At 35.1% G+C, this 15685-nt stretch overlaps 2 protein-coding genes across 4 annotated transcripts; one reads left to right on the forward strand and one right to left on the reverse strand.

Moving 5' to 3' along the window:
* The first annotated feature begins 44 nt into the window (after nucleotides 1-44).
* LOC118056104 (pentatricopeptide repeat-containing protein At4g21065) lies at nucleotides 45-3091 on the forward strand. 3 transcript variants are annotated; one of them, XM_035068223.2, is made up of 3 exons: nucleotides 45-2300; nucleotides 2383-2471; nucleotides 2810-3091. In XM_035068223.2, the coding sequence occupies exon 1, from the start codon at nucleotides 45-47 to the stop codon at nucleotides 1809-1811; it is 1767 nt and encodes a 588-aa protein (XP_034924114.1). In that variant the 3' UTR covers nucleotides 1812-2300; nucleotides 2383-2471; nucleotides 2810-3091. The 3 variants fall into 3 exon arrangements, with proteins under 3 accessions (XP_034924114.1, XP_073261731.1, XP_034924113.1); XM_073405630.1 differs by lacking the exon at nucleotides 2810-3091 and adding an exon at nucleotides 2604-2733; XM_035068222.2 differs by lacking the exon at nucleotides 2810-3091 and having other exon boundaries at nucleotides 2383-2733.
* Nucleotides 3092-3231: 140 nt separating this feature from the next.
* Nucleotides 3232-9762, reverse strand: LOC118056107 (MLO-like protein 1). Its single transcript, XM_035068227.2, has 14 exons — nucleotides 9589-9762; nucleotides 9328-9385; nucleotides 9001-9221; nucleotides 7716-7832; nucleotides 7541-7601; nucleotides 7268-7362; nucleotides 6775-6849; nucleotides 6621-6709; nucleotides 6399-6448; nucleotides 4499-4539; nucleotides 4187-4396; nucleotides 4029-4096; nucleotides 3870-3930; nucleotides 3232-3755 (listed from the first exon to the last, which is right to left on the reverse strand). Exons 1-14 carry the CDS (start codon nucleotides 9703-9705, stop codon nucleotides 3591-3593), a joined length of 1428 nt encoding a protein of 475 aa, XP_034924118.1. The 5' UTR covers nucleotides 9706-9762; the 3' UTR covers nucleotides 3232-3590.
* Between the last annotated feature and the right edge of the window lie 5923 nt (nucleotides 9763-15685).

Raw genomic sequence — 15685 nt, forward strand, 5'->3', positions numbered from 1 at the left:
GCTTTCAGTCATTACATTTTCTAGCAGAAGCTAACGATGCAAAGATGAGTACAAATCCATCCTGCCCAGATAACCGAACACCTTACGTTGTCCGAAAATGCGTTGCCCTATTGCAAATTTGTGCCTCTTCCAGGTTCAAACTGAAACAAATCCATGCCTTCTCTATCAGACATGGCATCCCAGTAACCAACTTAGACATGGGCAAGCACCTTATATACACTGCTGTTTCCCTTTCAGTCCCTATGAACTATGCACACAATATTTTTACCCAAATCCGAAGCCCAAACGTTTTCACATGGAATACCATGATTAGAGGCTATGCTGAGAGTGAAAATCCAAAACCAGCCATTGAATTGTACCACCACATGCAACTGAAACCTGACACACACACATATCCTTTTCTTTTGAAGGCCGTGTCTAAGGTGGTCGATGTTAAAGTGGGTGAAAAGATACATTCCCTTGTTGCAAAAAATGGCTTCGAATCATTGTTGTTTGTTCAAAACAGTTTGCTTCACATGTATGCTGCTTGTGGCCAGTTCGAGAGTGCATACAAAGTATTTGAATTAATGCCTGAGAAGGATATTGTGGCTTGGAATTCTGTGATTAATGGTTTTGCTCTGAACGGGAAACCCAATGAAGCTTTAACACTTTATAAGAGAATGGGTTCTGAAGGTGTTGAGCCGGACGGATTCACTATGGTTAGTTTGCTGTCTGCCTGTGCTGAGCTTGCAACGTTGGCCTTGGGCAGGAGGGCTCATGCGTTTATGGTGAAAGTTGGTCTCAACAAAAATCTGCATGCTAATAATGCCCTTCTGGACCTTTATGCAAAGTGCGGAACCATTAGTGAAGCACGCAAGATTTTTGATGAGATGCGAATTGAGAGGAATGTGGTTTCTTGGACTTCTTTGATTGTTGGATTGGCTGTTAATGGATTCGGCAAAGAAGCTCTTGAGCATTTCAAGGATATGGAGAGAGAGGGATTGGTGCCTAGTGAGATCACTTTTGTTGGGGTCTTGTATGCTTGTAGTCATTGCGGTATAGTTAATGAGGGGTTTGAATACTTCAAAAGGATGAAGGAGCAATATGATATTGTGCCTAGAATAGAGCACTATGGTTGCATGGTTGACTTGCTTGGTAGAGCAGGCTTGTTGAAAGAAGCATATGATTATATTCAGGATATGCCACTGCAGCCTAATGCTGTTATTTGGAGGACCTTGTTAGGGGCTTGCACAATACATGGGCATTTAGGCTTAGGAGCATTTGCAAGAGCCCGACTCTTACAGTTGGAGCCTAAAGACAGTGGAGATTATGTGCTCCTCTCCAATCTGTATGCATCCGAGCAGCGTTGGTCAGACGTGCATGAGGTGAGAAGGACAATGCTTAGTGAAGGAGTCAGAAAAACTCCAGGGTATAGCCTTGTAGAGTTGGGAAATCATGTCCATGAGTTTGTTATGGGTGATAGGACTCATCCTCAAAGTGAGGTAATATATAAAATGCTAGTGGAGATAGCCATGAAGTTGAAATTGGCAGGGTATGTGCCTCACACGGCAAATGTGCTTGCAGACATTGAAGAGGAAGAAAAGGAAAGTGCTTTGTTTTATCATAGTGAGAAGATTGCAATTGCTTTTATGCTCATTAATACACTATCAGGGACCCCAATTAGGATTATTAAGAATTTAAGAGTATGCGCAGATTGTCATTTTGCAATTAAACTAATATCAAAGCTTTTTGAAAGAGACATTGTTGTGAGGGACTGCAGCCGCTTTCACCATTTTAGAGACGGTTCTTGTTCTTGTAGGGATTACTGGTGAAGTTTGGGATGGTTTTATCAATTAGTGCAATAAAGGAAACAGATGAAGGTTTGAATAGGAAATGCAAAAATCTGTGCAGTTATTGACTTCATTGTTTTGCATTTCTAGCACCGATATTGATGGCCTTGGATTTGGCAGAATTCTTAGCCGGATTTTTCCATTGCTCTTGACATGCTGTTGTGATAGATCCTGCTGATTCCAAATTTATATTGTCATCTTCAAGTATAAATTATTGTTTACTGCAGTCAAGCATGTGCTTCTCTAAATTCTTACAAGCATTTGATATTTAAATACGGATTGACAAAGAATCTGATATTTACGAGGTTGCTATAGAGGATGATACTGTTTTGGCAATGAGGCTACTTGGGCTTGGCAGAAAGAGTTTTTAGAGCTGCAAAGTCCAAGGGGGGTTATTTGAGGCACCTGCCTAGTTGTAATTGGCTATACTTGTCAACACTCGCTACACTGAAAGAATTCGCATCTATAAAGGTTGCCTTTTCTGTTACTGTTGTCTTTTATTCAAATTTACTAAAGTGGTTCGTGGTGAAACTTTTGCTTATTGGTTTTGTAGGCATCGAAAGAGCATAGGTTTCCAGTTCCCAAACCTGTGGATTGTAATAGGCATTGCGTGGTTATATCACCTGTTCAAGGTTAACCACTGTGAGTATTTCGCTTTCTTTGTCAAATGTAATGCTTCTAGGTTTACAAAATGAACAATTTTTGTTCTGTTGGTACTCAAGTAATGGTTTTTTTTTTTTTTTATTATTATTATTATTGTTTTTGTTTGATCAGTGTCCAGGTGAAGCAATTGAGAAATCTGAAAACAGTTTTGAAATGATACTTGGCTTTATCATTTGTTACGCAGAACATGGTCTTATTCAATGAATTTAATTATTATAGGATGCATTTGGTGTCAACTTAATACCTGTGCTAATTGTCTTCTGGTTATGTTTTTGTGCTCTACATTTATTCCCTTCTTGAATTGCCATGCTTGGTAGATCGATGATGATGAGAAGGTCCCCGTGGTCGATTTTCCTGATGGTTTCTGTATCTCATTAAAATGCACAAATGCACTGATTTGCCTTGATTATCATGTAATTCTTCACTCCAGTTCACCTTACCGGTTTATTTAATTTAGTTTGGATTCTGTAAAATCATATATCAGATACCTTAACTTCGTTCCTCGAAGCATTCTCATCTCCCACGTGTTTTGACCATAATGTTGAGTAAAGTCCCAACTGAACTGGATCTTTTGGATCATTAATGCTTTTGTCTAGCTCATGTAATATTAAGATGATATGTCCTCCTTGCTTGTTTTGTCTCTTCATTATGATCGACCTGAGACTGGGCTGTGGAAGCCAAGCCAAGCCAAGATAAGATAAGATATGCTTCAGCATCTCTGTGTCTTGAAACTTCCATGTGTGAAAAAACAAATACATGTTAAATATGCTTCAGCGTATCTTCATTTGGAACTTGATTGTATGTTTTGGTTGGTAAAACCAAGCTCCTTAGGAGAAAAACTATTACAACCAATAGAGAAACTCGGAGAACAACTTAGTATATATTAGAATTTCAATTTTAAAATCTTAGAATTTCAATTTTAAAATCTTAGAATTTCCCCACATTTTAAACTCTATCAACGTATGTACTACTATATATTAGAGAGCTGGCAAACACATTGATTCTTGAGTGACTCCCATGGTAGCTCCTTAGGAGGCAGTTCCATGTACAATCTCTCCTGATTTGTTCTCTTCCACTGCAGTTTCCCTAGATCCAGCTTTAGCCATCTGAGTCAGAGGAGACTCCTCTTTGGGAACTTTGATTATGGCTAGACTCATTTGCAGCCCTTCTCAACTCTGCCGCCTTCTTTGCTTGTGTAGCCCAACCCACAAGCCCTTCTTGAATATACTCTTCAAATATTTCCCTCTTAAATGAACTTCCCATCTGCATTATAAAAAAACAAATAGAATTACACTTTCTGTGTCACACGTCCAGGATTATATTTACTCGAGACAGATAGGCACCGCAACAGCTTCTGTTGAGAAAAATCTAACTTACCTGTGTCACAATGGCATAGAGTGGCAGGGTACTGTAACTGCAGAGGAACTGAATGGATGCCCTAAAAGATGGAATTGGCATTGAAACAGAGCAATATAATTAGGACTTGTGCATCAATATATATGGTAGAAAACACAATAGACATGGATGTGAATTTACCCTATAACAAGTCTTGGAATAATATAGCCAACTTGTCCCATTATGCAGGAGTCAAAACCATACTGCATCTGTAATAGTCAGTGAAAAATGTCACATATTCATGTAGTAATTTGCTGAATGTTGTTTGGAAGTGCGGTGTACTGGTGCTGTGTCTTTACCCATATCCAGAAGAAAAATGCCAGTTCGAAAGAGTTTTGGAATAAAATGATGTGAATCAAAAGGAGAACAATTTTAGGCTTGTTGAACCAGAAGTGCTCATCTGAAGGTCGAACAACCAAATCCCCTTGAACTGCTACATGTTTCTCAGCAACCTCGTGGGCCAATTGGATAATCACATGCTCCAACTTAGTACCCACGGCTAGCAGAAGCTGCAAAAAGAGCACCATCATAAAAAAAATAAATTAAATTAAACTCTCTATCAACTTCTTTCATGCATAATAAAAGCAAAAATATAGGATTGGGCAGCTTACAATGAAGGGTATGAATGCAATCCAGAAACATGCATGCCAGCCTGCATACCAAAAATATTGGATTTAACACAACCTTCTGTGTTACGTAATGATTTAATACAGCAGGAAAGGATGGAAACAGAGAATATGGCACCTTCTTAATTATTTTTTATCAGCAAAACTTACAAGGCGGTCTTTAAGAGTAAGAAAAAGAAAAGGTTTTGGCTTGTCATTAACACATCATAAGTTTTCGAAATCAAAACTTTTTGGAACTTGGTTTTCTCCATTCTAATTCTAATGGCTCCGTTTGTTTGTTTATGCTCTGCGTGTTGGGAGATCAGGGTCTCTTACTTGGAATAGGAGATACGTTGATATTAGCTTTTCTATTGTAATTATGTTTCCTACTTAGAATAGGAGATCTGCAGAGTTTTATCATTTCTATTGTAAATAGCCTATAACATAGTAATCGCCTTATATAAATATGTTATACAGTATCAATAATAATATCGTTGCATTGAATTCAATCTCTTCTTTATTTATTTACATGGTATCAGAGCTTGACTAAAACCCTGCAACTTCTCTTCTCTACACCCTGATCAATAATAATAGCACCCTTTCTCATTCAGCTATCATGACCAATAATGAAACACCACCATTGTCTTCTATCATTGGCAAGAAAATTACCGATCCCAGCACACCAAAAACCAGAAATTCCTACAGAATTCTTAAAGACAAATCTCTCAAATCCATACTTCACTCATCATTCAGATCATCCAGGCCTGGTCTTGATTTCCAAACCCCTGAATGGGAACAATTATTCAACTTGGAAAGGAGCTATGACTCTGGCTTTAAATTCCAAGAACAAATTGTGTTTTGTCAATGGCTCAATCAGAATCCCTTCAGAGAAGACTGATCCTGAAGGTTATGCGGTTTGGTCTAGATATAACGATATGGTTCACTCATGGATCATCAACACTCTCATTCTGGAGATCTCAGACAATGTGATCTACTACTCTACATCTCAAGAAGTTTGGAAAGATCTTCATGACTGATTCTCTCCAAGTAATGTACTTCGCATCTTTGAAATTCAGCGAGATATTACTTGTCTTCGACAAGACCAACTTTCTATCTCAGCCTATTATACAAAACTGAAGGGCATGAGGGATGAATTTGCCTCCTACAACGACACAGTCCATGGAGCACAACAAGATCAACAAAGATTGATGCAATTTCTAATGGGGTTGAATGATACCTATAGTGCTATTCGTGGACAAATTCTTCTAATTAATCCACTCCCAACAGTTTATCAAGCCTATTCCTCCGTCTCTCAAGAAAAGCAGCAACGTCTCTTAAGCTTAATGCATGTTGTAAATGACTTTGTTGACAGTGTTGTCATGGCCGTCCACAGTAACAGTGGCAAGACCACCCCGTTAATAGGTATAGGAAGATTTGAACGTTCTTATCAATCATATGGGACACATGACTTTCGATCACAACCAGAGACTTTCACATGCAGAGCTGACCAAGACAAACATTGTTTTGGCTCTAGAAAAGGATGCCCTTTTTGTTCCCACTATGAAGAACCAGGCCATTGGGTTCAAACATGTTATGAGCTACACGGGTATCCAGTTAGCCATCCCAAGGTGAGGCATAATTCAGGCTCGAAGCGTTTTGGCAACAACACATCTTATGTTTAGGAAATCAAAACTTTTTGGAACTTATCTTTTTTATCTGCAACTACAACAATAAAAGCTATTTATCAAATACACTCAAAATAACACAATTCATTGCAATTATCAAATTCCAAACTGTTGTGCTGCATTAAAAAAAATGGCGTGCTCCGCTACCAAAAGAACGGATTTCAATATAAGAGATGCAAACAGATGCTCTAGTTGTTGATAAACAAAATTAAATAGCTTACCAGAAACGTTCAGAAACAAGAAGATAACCACAAATAGCCAAAGATACCAACTGCAGCCATGAAACCAGAATTTAGTGCATTCACTTTGCGCAGAAGAACTACTACTTAATGAAATGATGAAATTCTCTTTGAAAACACTAGCAGTTTCAAATTGCATGAATGTAATGTAATTCTCCATGATAAGATAGTTTACATTGAATAAATTAAGATTATATTACAAACCTTATTCCAACAACTTTCTTAAAGTCAGCTTCGAGGACTCGCATCATGTATTTGTGAAAATCAAACTTCGGGTTTCCCCTGCAATGAGTCTGTAGAAAAATGTTACAAATGGAAAGAAACACAGAAATTTGCATGAATAGAGTCCTAAACTCACCATAATGAAGCCCAGTCGCAACGTGGTGTAATCGGATCTTGTTACAGATGCATAGAACTGCTTGAAAAATGAATGCTGAAAAATAAAGTAGGATGGGTAATTTCTGAGACGTACTCTTCTGTAATGAAGAAAGCCACACATATCATAAGTTCATAACACATGATTATTTAATTTTATTAACCCCTGCTGACTAATGTTTACCGCTCAAGACTGCCATTAATTCTGCACACATAGAGGGCACTCTTTTGCAGCTAAGAGCTACTTGCTATGATAAATTTTCTAATTCATATTTTTCAGACACTTTTGAAGTGAAAAACTCATAGGGGAGTGTTTTCTCGGAGTCAGAAACTCATCCTGATATAAGACAGGACACAATTCAATTCAAAATATTAAGGTAAGGCAATTTTTCCTTATCAAAATATTAATGTAGAACAGGTCAAAAGTGTTTGTAATTTCTATTAGTTTTAGTATCTGAACTTGTGGAAGGACTTACCACCCAACCCAGGATGTAGGAATTCTTTCCAAAACCCAGATATCGTGACTTGATAAAATCATGGTCTTTAACATGAGTGAGCTTTGGACCTTGAGCTGCAATACATTAGCACAAGTAAGAAGAAAATCAACAAAACGGAGGAGTTGGCTATTGAAGAAAGTACAGGAATGACATCAGTTCATTCTGAAGTTAAATCAGTATAACTATGATAAAATTCTCAGGAGAACAAGCATCTAAAAGGACAAGCAAACTAAAGCCATTAACAAGCATTACCTTCTTCCGGATCTTGTTCCTTATTTGAGATAGAATCCTCCCAAAGTTTCCACTGCCTTATCTGCACCAGCGAAGACATTTAACAAACAGTGTTCAATACGAGGGATCAGAAAATAATGCAAAACCTAGACAAAAAATTAGAGGGAAAAAAGGCAAATGAATATGTGGAAGTTACCCGAGCGCTTCCAAAAAGAATGGTTAGAGCACAGAAAACCACATGCACACAAGCTAGCACGAAGATAAATATATGAAGATGATGCAGTGCAGTCGTAGATAACATTGGAACCTTTCCCTGCAACGTGATGAAAAAGGGAAAGATGTTAGGCACGCACTTATAAATAAGAATTTTCCACTACAAAGATGTCATAGCTAATGAAATTCTGTCCAACAGATACACGCAATTGAAGGTTTTAGAAGAAGCAATTATAGTAGGAATTCGATCGGTGATGTACTGATAATTGCTCATAGGAGGGTAAGCACACTGACACAATATTTAACGTGGTTCGGCAAACCATCTACATCAACGGGAGAAGCCATTTGATTATATAGGAAGAGAACAAGATTTACAACAATAGAGGAGGAGGAATCATCCCCTCTTAAGCAACTCTCAACCTCACTCTATTTCTCTCTTTTCAGTGCTGCAATGGCAGCTACTGCTGGCTGCCCTTGAGAGCCCACTCTCTCCTATATTTCTCACATCTTTCCTATATTTCTCACATCTTTGGCTTTACTATCAATCTCTCAACTCCCTCATTTTTGCTCTCTCTTTTGGTGCCTATTTATAGGCAAGCAATGATGGGTGCAACTACCATTGACAAATGATAACCCTATATCTTAGATTAGGTTGTCCATTAATGGCAAATCCCAACAGTAGCTAGGCCTAATTAATTACTCCAATTTTGTAAAGGTAATCATAATTGAATGAACAGGAACTAGAGTCTCTATGGAAAAAGAGGTTACAATAGTTACTAACAAGGGTGCCAAACAGGTCATTACATCTTCCCGAAAACTCTCTTTTCTTTCATTGACTAGAAAAAGTGAAGCCAAATATTATAATCCAGATTAAGCATCGAACATCTTCAGACTTCAGTTGAGGTCTGAGAGCGTCTCCCGAGCTGCAAGAACTCTAATATATTACTGATAATCAAAAGTAAGTTTTCAGTTTTACGTGTAATTATCCATATCTCAACATGATTATATTATATTATTGTAGAGCTATATATCCAAGCCCTGTCTCATGTCCCCCACAACACGATAATATAATTAGAGGTCTATTTTTATTCGAAGAAAAGAGAAAAAGGAAATGCAGTTGGCGCCTGCGGAATCATATCCATGATGCCTTGCTAACCACCCCACCCAAATTAATATTACTTATGATTACTACTTTTGATAACTGTAGACTTGAAGCTCACTACCAGTGATGAAAAAAATAAGAACATATAAAAGGAGTGATTGATTACCTCGGAACAAGAATTAGCAGAGGAGGCCTCGGCTAAAAGGCGACGGGAAATCCCACCAAGAACGAAGGAAAAGATACTCTGAAAATGGGCATTAGTGGTTTCTTTGGTTTCGTCCTTGCAGGGCAGCATTCTTTGTGACCAATCTTTAGAAATGCAGATAGTGTTAATTCTTCCCTGAAACACTGTCAGTAGCAGTGATATGAACCCCAAAAGCATCAACTCTGCACCACCACCACCACCACCACCACCATCAAAATCGAGATTCTACACATCAATCTGCGCGCCCGCGCACCATATATAGGAATCATATGAATATTATTATTTTACCTTCTTTGATTTTCTGTAAGGCTTCAAAGAGCGGTTTCTGGTGTTTCCTCTTCAACAACTGCAGACAGCCAGGGATAGAAACGTTATTGAATATAATAATCAGGATGATCAGTACTAGCGCACATTTGTATTAATTCTCTTCCATGTATATGCAGCAAGAAAGATGAACAATTCATGGCGATTAAATGAATTGATCACTGATCATACAACATAACATATATAGTTGTATATGGGAGGGAGAGAGTGTAGATGATGGGTGACCTTGCCAAGGTAGTGGAGGGTTCTCTCAACAATAAGAGAAATAAGAACGATAACAGAGCAAACCACCGCCACAACCCATGTGGGAGTATGCTCTAAGGTAGTCCCTCCTTCTGCCATAAGTTTTTTCGATATTATTCTCTGCCTCCTCTTGCTGCCGCTGAGCCTGTTATTAGAACGATAACAGAGCAAACCACCGCCACAATAAATGATTTAAAAAAAAAAATTTAATACCCTGTTTGGGAGCTGATTTTAGTTTTTTCAAACGTGTGGTGGATATTAAATTAATGTGTTTTTTAGTGTTTTTTAATATAATAATATTTTAATATATTTTTAAATAAAAAAAAGTTGCAATACTGACATGTTAGAGAATAATATAAATCATATCCGGGAACCTCACCTTACATAAGTTTTTGGGTTGAGATTATTCTTTAATATGGTATCAGAGCCTTGATGACCAAGCAGTTACGAGTTTCAATCTCACCATCCCCATTTATTTAATAAAAATTAAGTATAAGATAATGTGGGCTTGTGCAAGTTTCAAGCCCAAAGGGCTTTCACTTAAAATGGTGTGTTAGAGAATAATATAAATCATATCTTGAGACCTCACCTAATAGCTTAAGCTATTGGGTTGAGATGATTTTTTGACACAACAAACATGTCAATGTAGTCTTGATGACCTACCTAGGACTAAAAATTCCTATTTCTTTCTTTTGGGCATTTGTTGATTACCGATTTGAATTCAGAATATGTTTGTTTTTGTGATAATTGTTGTGGTTGTGGTTTTAAAAAAATATTTTTGAAAAAATCATTTTTTTTCTATGGTTGGTGCATATATAATATATGTTTTTGTTAAAATTATGGTTTGGCTTTATTTTACCAAAAATCATGACATGATAGTTTGGTTAAAATTGTGGTTGCGGTTGATGCTGTATATAAAATGACTAAAAATGACATAAATTAATTTATTCTTTGTTTTAAGAGGAAATAAAACATTTAGTCCAAACAAAAACCGACAAAAAAAATAAAATCGTTCATTTTTATTAAAAAAAAATTGAACATTATTGCCCCATCAAACTATTTGTAATGCCATCATGAACATAATTCATACGCGAAGCCCTCTGGTGCCCACGTGGTTATGATTGTGGAACCACATCGTTTAAAGTATCAGGAGGAACAAAATCAAGATGGATATCAAACTCGTTAAATGCAACATTTTGGCTTGACTCCCTTCAAATGTAGTTATGCAGTGCCACTGATGCTATAACAATTTTAACTTGTGTTTTGTAAGGAAACTCAGGCATGTTTTGCAAGATTCTCCACCTTTTCTTCCAAACTTCAAATGTATGTTCTATTACACATCATAACGATGAATGAACACATTTGAATATTTCCTCCCGACTTTGTGGTTATCCTCGTCGATGAAATTCTAGTAGATGATATCTCTCCCCTCTATATGGACCCAAGTAACCGTACTTATTTAGATATCCCGAATTAACGAGATAATACTTCCTTGCATCAAAATAATGATTGTACAAAACTTATTTCCTATTGTATATAAAAAAAAAATTCAAATTGAACAATACCCCTATTTTTTTTCGCAATACCTTCTGGTGGCTCTGAAATTGTATATTTGAATTGTCAATGGCTTAATGAAATATTCTTGTATTATGTGCACTATCTTTCCACCCAGCTCAAACAAATATAAATTGCATGTCAAAGCTACATGCTGCCATTATATTTTGTGTTGGTATACCTTTTCTACCAATAAATAATATTTGATTTTCTTGTGATACACATGCACGTATATATATTCCATCAACCGCTCCAATACAATTCTACAAAAACAAAAAATTAGTTGTCGAATTAATTTAATTGTACTTCAAATATTTGTTTGTAACCTTTTTAAATTATTTAACAACTTATATAAAGTATTTTTTTTTACCTTGAAATGTGGCATATATCTTGGATTCATTGCAATTTTCATTGGTGTTGTTGAGAATTCTGGATCTACCGGTTTGATAAAATCAATACCTAACGTGTAATAATCTCAACTTGTAAACTCAAAATATATGATATATATATTCGTAGTTACCAATTATGTATGTGTGTGTGTGTGTGTGTGTGTGTGTATTCTTAAAATTTTGGCAGAGTTTCCTTTTTATTCTTTAGATACCAAGTTATCGACTAAATCATTTCTCAACCTGTAACAACAATCACAATATTCGTCCCATCATTTGGACTTAAAAAACTCAAGCATATTTTAATATCTCAATTCTATTTTCTATAGGACACTATAATAAAACTAATAAATGTTTAACATGCATTGTCTCCTTTTTTTTTTTTGTTTTGTTTTTTAAGTATTTGTGCTCAAATATACGTACAACCAACCATAATTCAACTAAATAATAATAACATTATAAATTACATCATACACAAGATAATAAGTTAAACATTATAATTTTAGATATGGAAGTATATTACAACACATATTAGTTTTTCTAATTACATTAATTACATAACAAAATTATTTATCCAAGCATCTATTTTCCAGATCAAGGGTGTGATGTACCTAAAAACATAATTGCAATAAACATGAGTAAAACAATTGCACATTTCAATAAGTAATTGATTAAGGACTAATTATTCATATACATTAAAGTGACTTTCATATCATATAATTAATTGTCTTATTTTCTTTTTGGAATTTCTAATTTCATAAACTCTTTTCTAGACATAGGGATAAATCTACTAAAATAAAAATATCAAGAGTGTCTCTCACAAACCAGCATATTTAACTTCAAAGTTTTACAATCAATCTATTTTACATCAAGTGATTATCCCATTAATTTGTAAATTATTTTTCTTAACATGGCCATTCAACCAGGCATAAATTCCAGTAATCAGGAAATGATTTTCAAGGCTTGCCCGTTAACCAGGGCATTATTTCCAGTAACCAGAAAATAATCTTCAAGGCTTGCTCATTCACCAGGGTATTATTTCCAGTAACTGCCCATTCACCAGGGCATTATTGCCACTAACTAGCACTAGAGTTTACAATCTATAAAATTCCTTCTACAACAATAAAATAAAATAAAATATAAACTAATTAATTACTCCAAGGTGTCGAACACCTACCTGGTGTCTGTGTGCGTGAAGAGGTCCCTTGTTGCTGATTAGGTCCTGCGACCTTCTCTGTACCAACAAAATTTACTTTGTCATTGTTCATTCATTTGAACCAGTAAAATTCTAATACCCATTACATATTCTTTGATTAAATCCAACACCCTTAATTAAGTTTGATTGACTTTTAATTCAAGGAGGATAAAACCCCTCTTTTTGAAACATTTACTTATTTTTTCACAAAAGTCCCTATTCAATTTAACCTATGAACATCAATTGTCTTCAATTTAGTAAGATTCCTCAATAATATTATTTAAACTCCATTCTCTAATTTTTCTTCTCCATTTAGCCAAAAACTCCTCAATAATATCATCTAAACTCCATTCTCTAATTTTTCTTCTCCATTTAGCCAAAAACAACCTAGGGAAGGAAGTGAAGATTTTACTTTTCTCTTTAAAAAATTCTTACTCTATTCATATAAGAAAACTTATAAACTTTCATCTTTCTATATTTCCCAAACAATTGTATTAAACCACAAATCCCCTAAATTATTCCTCTTTTGGCTAAATATTCAATTAAAATGGGGAAAATTATTTTTTTTTCTTTTTATTTAAAATTAAACACTTACCCGATCATAATTCATGCTTTCTAACATGGTTCAAACATAATTTGCATTATTCCTATAAATTATAACATAAATCCACAACTTCACATAATCATAATTTTGCATAATCCTTCATCAAACATAAAATGAAAGGAATTAATCATTTGGAGCATGTTATTTACCTCACTTTGATAAGGATTCAAGGAAAGAATGCAAGAAGATCAAGTTTTCTTCATCTCTCTCTTCAAACCCTAGCTTGAAATCTTTACTCCAATGCACTCACCACATTAAAATCAACCCCCTCTTGGTATTTAATTAAACTAATCACTCTAATTACTCACTTTAATTAGTGCAATCAATGAGAATTTAAGTGGAAAAATCACACAATTCTTCCCCCTCTCTTTGTTTCAAGCTCACGGCTAAAACAGAAAAAAAATGAAGTATTTATAGTCTAACTTTTACCTATTTACACATTGGCCCTCATTTCTTCTCATTTCTTTTTTTTTGTCACTTAACTCTTCTTTTTACGTAATTCACACCATAGCATCTTATATTTTATTCTATTTTATCCAATTACAACACTTGAAATCCTTTTATTTAATCTATTCGGTATTTTATTTATTTTACTCAGATTATAATTTAGCGGGTTTTCACATAATGCGTACATTGACCTAAGAACTTTGTTGAAATGTCTGCTTACGGTTTCACCTGAATGTGGAAATCTCTCCTAAAATTTCCTATTTAAAGCTCCTAAAGCTAAAATGTAGAGAAACATGCCTACCTTCTCAATAACACTTATCCTTCTAGACTGTTTTAACCCGTATAACGTTTCCAAATCAACATGCAAACTTTTCAATGTGTCTGCATTCATCCAAAACATGTTAACACAACATACCCAATACCCATATAAAATTTCATTCAACCATCTCATTCCTGTGTTGTATGAAACCATACATGGTTCTTTGTAAATATAAGTATTATAATAGAAAGCCAGTGCTCCAGCAGTGCATATTATTAATTTATTGCGACAACATTTCTAAGCCAAAATAATTCGCCTTCGTCATCATCATCGTATTGATTTTTGTCATCGTCGTTGTCATCATCTGTATTGTTCCCATTACTAGCACCAATACTACCTCCAAAACCACATCGAATACTTCTACCAGCAAACCCATCAGACACATACCAAACAACATTATTCATAACATTGTCATACTGGTCATCAAATAGAGCATTAAACCCATCGTATTAAAGTTCGCATCCATAACTACAAACACAACATAATATTAATTTTCACCCTTGAAAGTACTATTAAAAATACATGTTCATGGAAGAATTTGTTTTGAATATTTTAAAATTTCATGACGACACGAACTTAACCAAAACAATAACGTTGAAGCATTCCCAAATTATCGTACACATTTTAGTTATAATTAACGAATTCAATATTATGTGCATCACAAACATATGATTAAAAACAAATTATGTTCATTTGCGATAATAAAAGCAATTAATTGAGGTTTGAAGATATAAAACAATAGGTAAACATAAGGCTATTATTGAAACCAAAACTGCTTTATTACAAAACCTCAAACCAGCAACTAACCATTTTTTTTTTTTAAAGCAATTCATGTGGCAGTGCTTCAAATATTTGTTGGTAGCAAGTGAACATAGTTGGAATGAGAATGCAGCTTAAATAGACTTACACAGACATGCTTATGATTTCATAGAATGCAACAACCTTTCATTAACATCCATTCAAACCATTAACAACCATTCAACTCATCAGCAAGTATTCAAACCGAGAACTATAGTTGCCAATTTCCAAATTTAGCCATTAGCAACCATTCAACTCATCAGCAACCTTTCAAATCAGTAACAACCACTCAAAGCATTAACAACCATTCAACTTAGCAACAACCATTCAAACCGAGAAATTTCAATATCCAATTCCATCCAGAAACAACAAACACAACATAATGTTTTATAGCCATTCAAACCATTAATAGCCATGCAAACCCACTTTACACCAACAATTCCAAAGTCTACAAGCTATAACAGTCAATATGAAACCTACAATTCCAACTTCTAACATATATAAATGCAAATTTTCAACCCATCTCAAACATCAACCATTATCCAACAAATACAAATAAAAGGCATTTGCTCAACATAGCATACATTAAAAATTTGAAACGTGAAAAAAAACAACAATGACTAAACCTTTTCCATTAGCCATATGGTAACAACACAACAACATCAACAACTCATGAAGCGCACCTCACCATAAGGATTGGTATTGTACTCTTGTAACTGCGAAAACACATAAGCATACAATATGTTCGTGGATCATTGAAATACAAAAAACAGAAT

The sequence above is a fragment of the Populus alba genome, chromosome 17, assembly GCF_005239225.2.
Source record: "Populus alba chromosome 17, ASM523922v2, whole genome shotgun sequence".
NCBI classification, from domain to species: Eukaryota; Viridiplantae; Streptophyta; class Magnoliopsida; order Malpighiales; family Salicaceae; genus Populus; species Populus alba.